The 13,970-nt window shown below is 47.1% G+C and overlaps 1 protein-coding gene across 4 annotated transcripts in view; it reads left to right on the plus strand.

Annotated features, from left to right (window-relative positions):
* Nucleotides 1-9,593, plus strand: part of st3gal3b (ST3 beta-galactoside alpha-2,3-sialyltransferase 3b) — a 44,256-nt gene extending 34,663 nt beyond the window's left edge. For all 4 annotated transcript variants that reach the window (XM_086173269.1, XM_086173268.1, XM_086173270.1 and 1 more), the window contains 3 exons: nucleotides 389-535; nucleotides 2,193-2,339; nucleotides 5,711-9,593. In XM_086173269.1, coding sequence (XP_086029395.1) covers nucleotides 389-535; nucleotides 2,193-2,339; nucleotides 5,711-5,800 — 384 coding nt within the window. In that variant the 3' untranslated portion in view covers nucleotides 5,801-9,593. The remainder of the gene's footprint in view (nucleotides 1-388; nucleotides 536-2,192; nucleotides 2,340-5,710) is intronic.
* Nucleotides 9,594-13,970: the final 4,377 nt, after the last annotated feature.

Raw genomic sequence — 13,970 nt, forward strand, 5'->3', positions numbered from 1 at the left:
GACTGTAAAGTTTTACCTTGTCAACACTCCAAGACAACCGCTCCCCTCACCCACCGCTGCTCTCGGCTCCGAGCGAGGTCCATAATTACCGATGTCCTCGAGCCCCTCACCCTGACTTCATCCATTAAAGGCCCAAAAACCATTTTCCTAATCAGCGCTGGAAGGGGTCTGGCTCCTGGTTTGCTTTGTGCTTTATGTCAGCCGTACGTAAGATATTCTCACTTTGATGTTGGACTGGTATATCGCAGTCGGCCGTCCGGAGTGAAGATGTCATCTCGCGCCTGTCACTTTGTGATGACCGCCGGGTAAATGCTGTTCATGTTAAAGACTAATTGTCTGTTTTCCTTTGTCTGTGTTGTCGCGTCTGGATGTTTTTCCCATCATGCAGAGAGGAACGGAGGGTTTCTGGAAGTCGGTGGCCCATAACGTGCCTCGTGAGCCGACCGAGATGAGAATCCTCAATCCCCACTTCATCCAGGAGGCCGCCTTCCAGTTCATTGGCCTCCCGTTCAACAATGGCCTGATGGGCAAAGGGGTAAGAGACATGCAAGTAGAAACCCACGGCATTCATTATTGTAATTATTACTCTGAACCAAAGCCACCGTTGAAGTCAGGAAAGACACCGTGTGTCTCTCATATTATTGTATCATGGACTTTTGCATGGAGAAATTCTGATTAGGGATTTGCGCCCCAGTTGGATAAATAACCTCAAGTTTCGCGTTTGAGTTTTTTTCCCCCTAAGGAAAAATGTTTCCTTCGGCAAAGGAACTTATTTGGGGAGCGCTGCGTAAACGATCAACGCAAACGTGGACTTTGTTTTTCTTTCTACAAATTATTTGACTTTTAAGGGACCGGATTAGATGTCTTTCAAGTTTTCTGAGGAAAATTGTCGCAGCAAAATTTCTGCCAATGCGTAAGGGAATCCTAAGGTAGATACAGTAAAAACACACAAGAATTAGTGCTCTATTCGGTGCCCTGGATAAATCCTCATGGGGAATCGATTCAGCTCTTTTTTTGTGTCTGAATGAAAATTTAAGGGCGACCTTAACTGTAGGTGCTTTCATGAACAGGCTTCTGAACTCTTAAGCATAATTATTGTAAGTGAAGTGACCTAGTTTTAAGGCTGCTTGGCCACCTGAGCGCTTTTGTATGGTCACCTTTGAAATTCCCCGAGTCTTGAAATAGCAGTTTGCCAGCATTTTTAACGACAACGGTGCATTGATCATGAAGGAAAAGCCAAGGCGTCCCTGGATTTTTAACCTTTGGATACACACCCCTGTAACCTGACTTTCATATCACCCAGAATTTCAGTCCAAATTCTACCATGTGATGCCATGTGCTATGTATGCACCAATCAGAGCCTGCTGTATCAGTTGTGTGTGTGGGCCGGTATTGTGGACCCTAGAAAATAGAATATTGTGAGAGAATTAGAGGGGACATGAGGAGTGTATCACCATACCTTTGCCCTTTGGGGCCACCAGAACACCCCGTTTTAATGAACTCAACATGTGTTCAACATGTGGGCATCTGGCATCTCTGTGTGTGTGTGAGACAGAGAGAGAGAGAAAAGGACTGCCCGGTCATTTGTGTGCGCACATTTGTCTTTGTTTCTGCGTGTTTGCAGTGCTGTCTCATCCAATACCGGCTGCAGATTTTTATCATTTGATCTTTTCCTTCCCCCAGAGCATTCTCCTGTCTCTCCCCTGACCGTCTCACAATATGTTTATGCATGTGCAAATTAATGAGCGGTCCTATTTGTAATGCCGATGTTTAGGTTGTGTGTTCAAGAGTGAGCGCGTGCAAATTAATCAGTATTAGAACACACAGTAGGGGGCTGGCCAGCTGCCGGCTCAGCTCCACCTACCCCGAGGGCTGCAAATCAGGGTAATGCTTTAAATGGGGCCTCCCTTCGCTCTTTCCTCTGCGCCCCCTTTTTCTTCGGCTGCACAGAAAATCCGCACCACCCTAGATCCGCGGCAACCCAATGTACTCGGGGAGCGCAGTTCAGCGCCATAGAGCTCTGTGTCGAAGCTGGGGTGGCTTCGAGTTAATCACGCAGTTACCTGCCGCAGAGGTAAAAGAAAGGTTCCTTTGCCGGGGTTCGGAGGATTCAAATAGTATGAGTCTTATTACCTGTCTTTGAGCGTGATCCGTGATTATCTGACAGCCACCGTGTCTCTGCCTCCCCACAGAACATTCCGACTTTGGGGACAGTCGCCATAACGATGGCGCTGCACAACTGTGATGAGGTGGCGGTGGCTGGTTTTGGCTACGACATGAACATGCCCCACGCCCCACTGCACTATTACGAAACTGTCAAGATGTCTGCCATCAAAGAGGTAAGAGTCAAAAACGTCTGTGACAGAAACATACTTTTAAAAAGCAAGAGTCCTCAGTTGGAGAAGTGAAACGGCAAATTGGAAAGTGAAGTCAGGTGTTTCTGTCAAAGCAAAGAGAACAATGTGTTATTCTTCAGTGGGATCAGAGAGGAAGACACCAGAACTGAACACACTCATTTAAGAGGAGTGGTGGTTCCCCTCTAGAGGGGAGAATAGAAGGTGGCCCGCAGCCAAAAGACCTTCACCCTCAAGGATTCACTGCTTAGTCTGAAGCTCATAATGAGCATAGGAATTTCTCTCAGACTTTGCTTTTCCCATCACGTGATCTGGCAGTTTGGACCTTCATTAACGCTGCACGTGGATTGAAGTCCACTGTTTTTTTTGGCCTCTGGTGTCCGAATTAACACCATACATTTAATAAATGCATTTCTGTTGAGGTGACTAGAGGACAGTGTTCTAATGTATACTGAATATCCATAAACTCTGGGAAAAGTAACAGTTCACTTTTGAATCAGAAATTTGATGCTTAATCTGGCTGTCTCCACACCCAGATGTACTTGACTATTTGTTATGGTTGTATTTATTTTTTTACTAATGTACTAAACATTTTCTTCCGGAGCATATGTATGATTTTGACTATCAGGAGGAAAAGTTACATGATTAAATAACCAAAGCCATTAAAAATTAAACATTTTGATTTTTGGCTAAAAAACAAAAAAAACACAATCCACAGAAATCATCCACGAAATTAAAAGGTTATTGCCTGAAAACTACTGAGAAACCAGCAGGAAATTTCCTAAAACTAGTGCAAAATCTCACAATGATTGTGATGAAATTAAAATAAAATAAGCAAGTGTTTAAATTACAACGGAGTGAAAATTACTTCTCATTGTTCCATCGCCTTCATTTCTTTTGTATCAGAGCCTTGGTGTTCCACAAAAAAACTGCTTCCAGATCCGTTAACAGTCATTATAATTTACATTTCCCAACACCTTGAACTTTCATTCTCTGACCTAAATCCCAGAGTGACGAGTCTCGCGGTCAGTAAATAAGCAATGAGTAAATAGTGGCTTGTGCAGCTCATAGATCACCCCTCCTCATCGTTGCCGGTCAGCAGCTGAGTTCTAACCAGCGGCGGAACAGAAGCAGGTGGTACGCATCAAACAAAATACCTCAGTAACATTTCTACCCGGCGAGACCGTCGTATAAATATTTTCATCACCTCCGTCGGGATCTCTGGAAATACAAAAAAAAAAAAATGATTAAAAAACAATCCAAAACCCCTAATATTCCCGAGACTAAATTCCAAACCGCAAACTCAGAAGGATGAAATGTTTAAATACTCCATCTTCATTAGAAGGGACCGCAGCGACACGCTGACCGTCTTCGATTTGTGACAACAAACACTTTGTAAATGATCTGGGCAGATCTCTCCGCTCTTTGCCAGTCACGTCCTCCTCCCAGTGTTTACACTGAAGCCCAGTGGAATCAAAGATGTCACCCGCGCGCTGACGTGTGTAAACCATGACCTCAATATGATGATAACCTTTCTCTAAACTCCCGGTGAACTTTTTGGCATTTATTATCATCATCTTCATCAACAGCGTCAGCCACACATGGCTAATGATCGGGAAGAGTTTTGGCTTTATTGCGTGGAACACTTAAGCACTGCCATTCCAAGGCTTGTTTGATTTTTCTGAACTCAGAAAAGTGAAGCGCATATTATTTCCTCAGCTTTTTTCGTAAAAAGAATCTGTTTCCTATCTGGATGGACGCTCCAAAGATCCACAGATAACAAGTCACTTGTACAAACTGCAACAAGGAATGAATAACAAGTCATTTTTCATCAATTCTGAAAAGTGCGCTGACGCCGAGATCCCCCACCGTGCTGCATGAGACGCCATTTATAAATAAAATTGAAAAAAATTCAATCCCCCGACGCATTAGCCAAGAGAAAACAGAGGTATGGAATTGATTAGCCGAAACTGCTACGATCAATATTTTGCCTCGAGTGACTTTGTTTATGTGGAAGGGGTCACTCCTAGTACGAACCCACAGAGAAATAACTTCCTTCTCCGCAGGCCTCAGCTCCCGACAGCCTCGGCGAGTTTCAACCCACTGTTGTGGTGTGATGACCCAAAACGTGTCTGTTTTCCATTCCCTCTCATTAAACTCACTCCCAGCCTCAGCCAGACGCCACTTTCAATGAAAACAAGTTAGTATTTAACAGCCAAAGCCGTTTCCCCACAGTAGTTGGTCAAGAGCAAACCGGGGCCACAAGAAGAGGCTCGTCGGGTCACCGGAAACACGACGGCAGCCGCGCAAACGCTCCGTGCAAATGTCGAGCGCTCAGACAAAGACATAAAAGTGACTTGAAGGGAACTTAGTTGAGGCTGTTATTGAGTTTTTCACCTGTCAATCAATGCCTAATCCATGTTGTGAGGTTTTAGCTAAGTCTTTGACGATTTTCGGAGTTCACCGGAGCCTCCGCTGAGCATACATCGCTAAAACAACAGCGAACCTCTAGTTTGACCCACACTTTCAAACTTTCTCTCCGCTACCTCACCACAGTTGTGTGTCTACTTATTCAAGTGTCTTGTGCAATTCCTTGACAGCGTCTGAGTTTACACACTCAGAAAAAGCAGTTTTTCTGTCTACCGCTGCTCAAAGGCTCATACAAGCCAGCGAAATTTGTTACATTTCTCGTGTTACCAAACTAGTTTAGGAGACGTGTTTCGCCTCCGGCTATGCCTCACCCTCAAAAGGGAAAAAAAAAACAGTTTCAACAGAGTGAAAAGTCAGACTGCAGAAAGTGAATATATTTCAGTTGGGCTTAAAACAGCCCAAATCCTGTTTCCTTTGTTGCGTTCCTCTACAACTGTGGCTTATTGTTCCTTTAAGTCATCATTTACAGTAGGTCTGACCCAGATGGGCCGCGGAGCCTTAAACAAAGTCTGACTCTTGCAGCGCCCAACCTAGCTGTCCGTATTTTTCCTTCAATTCCCCCCTGTGCGTCCGTCTCTTCCTCCACGCTTTGCCGCCTTCGTTTGCTCTCTGGCCGTTCCTTGTTTTCGCATCCCAGAGCAGCACACAGGAACCACCGACTCTTGTTTCATATCAGCCCACTAGACCGAAGCCTCGCACAGGGGCAGGGAGGGAGACCGACCCACTATGGCTTCACATATGCGTATAAATATAATATATGGACTCCCACATGAGTCTCAAGCTGTCATTCAGACGTGTTTGCCAATCAAATAGAAGAGCGCATGAAGGTGGCCTCCAAAATACGGCATTTATTTCAGATTCTCTCCTCACAGGTCATTTCAGATCACCGGGAATGACCTTGTGCGTTTTGTTCTTCCTCTCTACAGTCATGGACCCACAACATATCTAAGGAGAAGGAGTTCCTCCGCAAGCTAGTAAAGGCCAACGTCATCACGGACCTGACCAACGGTATCTGAGATGTCATCCGCATTGTCTCCGTCTCCCTTTCCAAATGGACTACGAATAATGAAGCTTGGAAACGGATCGAGTCGGGGGGGGAGAGAGAGAGAGAGAGAGAGAGAGAGAGAGAGCACCCTGAAGTGTCCGCGTGGCCTTTCACATGGTTTGGGTTTTTATATCAAAGGAGGTTATTTTGAAGGGGGGGTACAGGAGGGTTTTTGTGGAGACATGCGCACACGTGCCTTCTGAACCAAAGACCCCCGCTGTCTGCGGCAGCAGGCGACGCAGGGGGCGGGGGGGGGGGGGGGTGGGGTGAATCTGCCCAGCTTCCTGTCTTATCAAAGGGCAGTCACAGGACAGTCAATCCCGTACTTGAGCATTTGACGTTTACCACCCCGCCCCCTCATCACACCACCCCCGTATCACATGAATGATTCGCAAGAGCGGAGGTGACGTGCAGGTGTCAGAATCCCCTCCCCGCGAGCGAGGGAACGGGAGGGGGAACGGAAAGAGGACCGACGCCGGGAGGGCGGAGGGATGGGTTAAATGTTCGCAGTGCCAAACGTACCTCGAAACAAGGAGAGGGCACCCTCCTCTCCTTTTTTTTGCTGCCTGAATGTATTCACTTTCCTCAGTGTAAATATCAAAGATTTTTACTTGCTTTCTAACATGCGGCAGCAGTGCCCCCTTCCCCCACATCCCCACCAATCATCTAAAATGGTTTTTTTTTTTTTTTTTTTTAAATATCCGTCATCATTCCGTGGCCAAGCAAGGTGAATCGCCGACTGCCCCTGCCACAGTGATATAATAAATAGATAATACGATCTGTCTGCACTCTCTTCCTGCTGTAGCTCCAGCGACAGCGTCTATAAATGCCCAAGACAACGGAGGGCAAAAAGGTCGGTGAATCTGAAAAATCCAGGCTTTTTGCTCCCCGGCAGGGTTTCTATGTTGTTTTTTTTTTTTCCCCCTGAGCCGCAGTGTCTTGCTCTTGATGCCTCAAAGGCAAAATACATGCGTGGCATAAGTTATTTTAGTCTAGATTGAAATTTTAATCAGGAGCAGATTGTCGAGCAGAAAAGCGAGCGCCGCGTCCATGTCGTGCTTATTTTCGCGGGATGTCATTTATTGCATTCCCTCGTATGTCTTTGTAAATCCCGCTCCCTCTCAGTTCATTCATGGTACGCCTCTTGTCACCTCGCCCACCGAGGCGTCTTGTTGCCGTGGAGACGCACAGGGGGTGCTTCCTGCCCTGTTTAAGGACACTAGACTGAACGCGAGATGCCCCCCCCCCATCCTCCTGTCGCTGCAGATATTCTTGTTCTTCAGTAATCTGTGACATCTTGGCTTGTTGAATATAAATATGGATGTTTTTTTTTTTTGTTGTTTTTAATTATTTATTTTGTTTTGTTTTGATCACAGGCAGGCCTGCTTTTTGTTGTTTTTTTTTTTGTTTTCGAGGAGACGCAGGGCTGCCACTTGCGTTTCCTCAGGATTCACCACATGCTTCCTCACATATCGCGCCGTCTTTTCAACTTTGCAGTCCAAGGAGACGCGTTGGGGTGGGCACGTCAGTCTGTTTTGAATCCGTTGAATGTCGGTCAGAACCAGTTTCTCATGCAGTACTCGGGCGGTCTCCGCTGCCGGCAAACAGTAACAATCTTTCTAAATTTCTAAGTGGCATTTTAGGACTTGTTTTAACGGCGGCTAAACCCCTACTGACAATGACAGAGTTCAGTGAGTCGTTCTCCGCTTGCGACTTTTTTATTTCTTGGTACATATTTGAACCGAGGCGTCAGCGAGGCGGTCGTCTTACTATCACACAATCAGACGAAGAAGATCTGTTTATCTGTCAGCGTACGAATTGGATAATCAGCTTTACAGAGTGTCGGCGCATCTTTTCATTCTGTTCCGCCAAAGCAGAGCAAAGATGCTTGATTTTACTTGACCTTGTCAGGTTGGTTTCATGTTATCTCTGGTACCTGCTTCTTTGGAAGTGCATACTTACTGTAAGACTACACACACACACACACACACACACGCAGGCTCACTGCCATCACTTGCAATCAATAAGCTGCTGTTTTTGCATCATCATGTCATGTAGTTTCATTACATTTCTCTGGCGGTCCTGCAGCGCATCAGTCCCCTCGGGCGTTCTGATTGGACAGATTCGGTCCGGCCAGAGGCTCAACGTGCAAAGGCACCAAGAGCCTCTGAGCACTGGAACGGCCAGGAGGTGCTCTCGGTGCCGTACGCATCACCGTGCCAGGAGATCGTGCCCGTCGCTGGGTGACTGTGAAGGCTGGAAGAAGCACTATACTGGTGATTTTGTATGTTTTTGAGCAACAAATTGATAAATAAACTTACTTGCCAGATCATTAGGTACTCACCGCAAAGTGTGCAGCTTAGTACAACAGCCCCTGAGGTTTATTATCACCAGTTTATATAAGATATGTTGAGGCGTGCTGGTTTTAGAGCACAACAAATACTTGAATTTTAAAATGTATAAAGCTAAACAGACATATCTGACAGGCCAATTCAGTCCGTACACGGCCGATGCGCGAGCTGACTCATTTCAAGTCATTTTGGAGGCTGTTTTGTTTACAACACTGAAAGGTGTTCTGTTCTAATGGCTGAGGGCCGGTGGACCCAGAAGTTACATGTCAGCAAGAATTGACTTTGGCTCAGGCAGCCGCTGGGTCATAGTTAGTGCCCGGAGACCCGCTAGGTCAAGTGGATTAGTTACATCTGACTCTAACGTGTCCATCCATTTATTCACACTATACTTTTGCTTATGAATCAATCCATGCCGGCCTTTTTGTCCAGAGCGAAGAAGCGCTGAGGTTCATCTCTATCAGCCGTCTTCGAAATGCCACCATTGCCGGTGGGACGCATTGAAAGCTAAACCCAATACCGCCATCCCGAGAGGTGCTTCACAATCATTGGACTGGGGTGCAGCCCAGGTGGTCCCGTGCACATTTCAGCAAATGTGCATGTCTTGCATTAATTCACTAATCTCCCTTTTGCATTCAGACAAGACACTTTGGATAATAATATCAAGGACAATCATAGGAGGACTTTAGTAACATCCATGCTGTTAAATTTAACTGGTTACAGCCTTCAAAATGACCTTTGAAATGGCTCAAAACCTCAGAAATAGAATCAGCAGAACAGGAAACTTAAAGAGAAGATTTCTCTTTTTTGCAGGGCTGTCGTATTAAAAAAATCACTGGTGAGTGAATGTTGGCTGCCGCACAACACGAAAAACGCCCCCCTCCGCCACGCCGGGGGTCGTTCCTTTGGAAATTGACTTTTAAAGGCACACATCTCGTCACTACTATGTTTTCGGGCAGCTGACTGTTACATACGATCGGTGTTCCTGAACGCACCAGCAAGTAGGGTTTGAGTTGTGTCCCTCCTGTCAGCTATGACACCATATCACCATAGTAACTGACAAAGAAAGGCAACTGTCAAACATTTGGTGTTAGAATCTGTCCGGTCTTTGACATCGGAGACGACGCCGATCCCGAGTTGAGGTTTTTATTTCTTGATCTCTAGGTTTTTGGGATTTTTTAATGAATGCTGGATGTGTTCAGGTGGACTGGGCCCAAATTCCCTTCCTTGAATATCTTTTAATAAAGCAGAATGTATTTGCTTTGATCATTGGTTATATTTATAAAACGACCCATTTTATTTTTACATTACAACATCATCATGGGATGTTCGGTGATCAAATTAAAGTGTTACTGTTTCTCTTTATATATGGTTATAAACAGCTTTCTGCTACTCAATAAAAAGGTTTGTAATGGATATGGCGTTTCGCCTGTTGCTGTGCAGCGCCTGAGTTTCCTCTTGTCTTTATCTACTGTCATAACTCAACACACGCCCTTGTCATGCTCCATGAAAGCGTGAACGCGAATGCAGATGTTTAGAAACCCACCATCGGTACCTTCCTCAGGTGTTTTCTTGTTTGTTTTTTTTGACTTTTTTGCAAACTCTAAAGATGGAGGGATTGAACTGAGAGATGCTACGACAATTTCCTCTCCAGCTCTGGTTTGCTTGCACAGCCAGAGGAAATCATATCTCTGCAGGATTTCCTCAGAGAGAGTGTGTGTGTGTGTGTGTGTGTGTGTGTGTGTGTGTGTGTGTGTGTGTGTGTGTGTGTGTGTGTGTGTTTACGTCTGCCTCACTCTGTGGTTCCCCTTGACTTGTCAGCGTTCTCCGACACTCCTCATCTCCCCCTTTCCACCCCTCTGCCTGTTCCCCTCTTTGTATTTGCTCCTCTTCACCTGTTTGGCTCTGATTTGGGTCTCATTTCACCACTGTGACCATCAGAGACCCGCTCGAGACCCCGTCTCTTACACACACACACACACACACACAGGCACGCACTCCATAAACACACAGCCGTTTCAGCTGCAGCCGTGAAACTCTCACATTCGTGCACCCCTGCTCCAGAACCCAGAGGGGCGCTGTGCAGCGCGTCCAGCTGTGGCTGCAGTAACTTTTAATGGTGTGAGGTGAGAGAGGGCCGGTCGCCTCGGGGCCTTAAAGCACCACCGGACAGTCCCGTCCTGCTGTTAATGGGGTGCCAGATCCCCCCCCCCCCCAAACACAAACACACACACACCCATCTGAACACAGTCACGCCTCAACGGTGACCGAGATCTCTCGCTTTTCTGACTCATCAGATTCCCCCCGACTTGCACTGGGTGGGATCAAGTGCCGGCTCTCCCTCGCGTCTCCTCACAGCGGGAGGATATTTGCCTCCGGGGAACCTCCCCGAGGCAGCTGGCTGACCGGCCGGAGGCGGTCGTCGCTGTCGGTCCGGCGGTGAGCGCTGAGAACTCGCCTGCACCTCTTCAACCCACGAGCCTTTTATTCTCTGCGACAGGTTCCCCGCCCCGCCTCCTCTCAGTGGGGTTGGAACGGAGAGGCCGCGACCCCCGGGCCTGAAATTCAAACTCCTTGTAAAAAAAAAAAAAAAAGCAGAATGGGGACCGAAAACACCCAGTCAGACACCTTTGAAAGGAGGCGGGGGGGGGGGGTTCTTCATCTGTTTACTAAATGCCGGGTCAGCTGCGATGAGGGAACCACGTCCCAGCCGTTCTAACTTTGTCTCTGAATGCGACACACCTTCAGGTACCTGAAGCCCTTTGGGGAAATTCAAGTTTCTCCTGATGAGCATAAAAGTCTAGAATAGTTACAGAAAATAAAAAGTTATCTGTGACTTCTCAAATACGCCAACTGTCTTTATAATAAGTTGTCTCATCTTGGGGGATACAATTGATGGATGAAAAATCCATCACTATCTATCCCACTATGCAAAACTGAGCAGGGTTAATGCAGGGGTGATGATTTTCTCTTTATGCCATCATTGATTACTGTGCAACATCCTACTAGAATAGTTACTTGCTTGCATCCAATAAAAAAAAAAAAAATCTGTTCAGTTAACCCCCATAGTATGTTAAGGGTCAATTTGACCCATTGGGTCAATGGGTGAAATGGGTCAAATTGACCCTTAACACAATAAGAGGGTTAAGTATCATCACTGACAACATTTATCTGCCTGTCGCAGTATTCAGCATCAATTCTAACCCTGATACTCTATGAACTGCTGAAGAAGAATTTAAAATTTTAACATTGTAATCATAAATCAGTCTAATTTGAAAATTTACGGCATTTCAAGCCCGGTTCGACTTTGACTTTGAATCATTCTGTCCGCTGCAAATCTCTGTTTTATTGTAAATCCAAACTCCATACACTCCTACTGGAAAATAAGACCAGACCTCTGTGCCTCTGCACCTCACAGTCCCAGTCTTGTCAGTATTACTAACAACCTCTTTATTTTATCATCAGTGATTTCTAATAACAATAAAAACGCAGAGCAAATAATGTGGGATAAAGTGAAGGCTGAATAATAAAAATAACTTTTTGAACTTCAGTTTAACATCTGGATGACCCAACTATGGTTTCCCTCCAGTACGAGACCCCACCCGAGACCCCCTCCTCCCTTCGCCTATCTGTTAGCTCCAAAGGCTCCAGGCAGCATCTTCGCTGTCACCGTGGAAACCGCCAAGCAATGCTCATCCCAAAGCAACGAGAGTCCGATAAACAAAATGCTGCAAAGAATAAAAAATAACTCATCATCCTGTTACACGTCCTCAGTGTGCTTTACAGCCTTCCGTGCGCACGCACACACGCACACCAGTGCTGAAGATTTACGTAAGTTGTGTTTGGTCGGGCTTTAAGTGGGTGTTCTGACAAATAAAACAAAAAAAAAATGGATTATCCTGCACGGCTTCCCCGCAGCAAACAGTTGAAGGCCGTCACTCAAAGTGATGGTTGATGTCATCGCGCTCCTCACACCAGCAGGCTGAAGCTGCAGCGAAACCTCCTCTACTTCTCAAGAAGAGGTGTGTTGGCATGAGTTGGCATCCGCTGATGAACGCGATGATGATCCCGGCATGTTTAGGGAGTGAAAAGATGCCCAAGTTGCTTAGGTGGAACATATGTCATCCATTATGACCCTCCTCAGGTGTCTCCTGCCTCCGCTCCCTCTCCCCGGGCCTCCTCGGCTCATCCTCCTTATCTATGCATTCCTTCGCACCGTGCACTCCAGGCGGTCGCATTGTTGTCTTGTTGGTGGCTGCTATTAATAGGGTCCCTCCCTGCATTTGCTTGGAGAGAGAACGACCCGGCGGAGAAGCCAGAGAGCTGTTTACCCAGCCTTTGTGCGGCCTCAGTGTTTGCCCTGCAGGGAGTGCCTCGGCTGCAGGGCCTGCAGGAGGGTGGAGTGGGTGGGGTGGGCCGGTGAGCAGCCCCCCCCCCTTCCATCCTTCACTTGATCGCAGGTGAATCAGCCTGCTGCAGAAGCACTTATTTATTGAACTTTTGAGTGCGCTGTGAATGCATTTGTTTTTGTATGTGTGTGCAGGCCTATTAGTGGAAAGCGCTCGGCGTTTAGGGTGTAAGTAAACACGGCAGGAAAGATGTCACTGTGGATTCTTCCACTGCAACACTTTTCCAGATCCCCACCTACCCCAGCACCAACATCACTCCCCATCCTTCCCTTCTCCTCCTCCTCTTCCTCCTCCTCCTCCTCCTCCTCCTCCCGGGAACAAAAAGACACATGAGCCATGTCGACTGGGAAGAAAAAATCACGGCGCTTTGAAAAGTGGCAGCCGCGCTCCAGTTCCACAGAGGGTCCGACGTGGCGGAGCGGAGTTGTTGTTGTTTGTTTGTTTCCACGCGTCGCGACGCGTTCAAAGAGCCCGCAGGCTCCCGCAGAAAAGGAGCGGCGTCGCCGGTGAGACTTTTCATTCGCGCTCCTCTCTCTGAGCGGCGGGGACGCGCACCGACGCTGCGTAAAGACGCACCGCACGGACATTTTTTTATTGTATTCTTTTTCAGAAGCCGAATCCGTTGAAGAGTTTCTTACTTTGAATCTCTCAAAGTTATTTTTTATTAAGTTATTCATTTTTTAACTGTTTTTTTTTTTTAATATCACGTGACCACACGGTTGCTGCAAGAAGGCGAAGGAACAGAATTACGCGTGCGTCTGAAAGCGCACCCTCCGGTCCGGTGACACACACCTCGGCCTGGCACGGAACGGCACGGAGGTCGTCGAGAGGAAATAGCCCGTTCGTTTAACCAAACCGGGCCGTTTGGGAGATAAAACGGGACAGGCTGCTGGAGGTAAGGAGGAGAGCCGAGCCCGGAAAAACCGGCTTCACCGCACCTGAGAGCGCAAATTACGCGTTTTGGCCTTGTTTACATGTCCCGGTAACTCTCATTCTTGTGAGATTTTACAAAAAAAAAAAAAAAAAAAAAAAAACATTAAAAAAAGGAACCATGTTAACTTTATTTTGCCATCTTACTATAGAAAGTAAGATAAAGCTGCGCCTGCGCACTGATGGGTTAGAGGTGTAAAAGCGACTTTATCCAAGCATCGCGATAACATAAACGGGATCGATGATAGTGATTGGCAGCCGGTGAGAGTTGAATGGGTGAGATTTGTGAACGGGCCCACCGCCCGCCTCTGCTCCCGCTCCTGTCCAGGGCGCCGACCGGAGTCCGGAGGTTTTCTGAGGCGGAGACCGGCGCGCCCCCTCTTTTCCCACCCCGTCCGACCCCCTCCGAACCCCCGCCACCGCCTCCCGGCGCCGCGTCTCGGATGGATCCTTC

The sequence above is a fragment of the Fistularia commersonii genome, chromosome 25 (genome assembly GCF_037954325.1).
Source record: "Fistularia commersonii isolate RoL2024-O1a breed Wild chromosome 25, RoL_Fcom_v1.0, whole genome shotgun sequence".
Taxonomy (NCBI): Eukaryota; Metazoa; Chordata; class Actinopteri; order Syngnathiformes; family Fistulariidae; genus Fistularia; species Fistularia commersonii.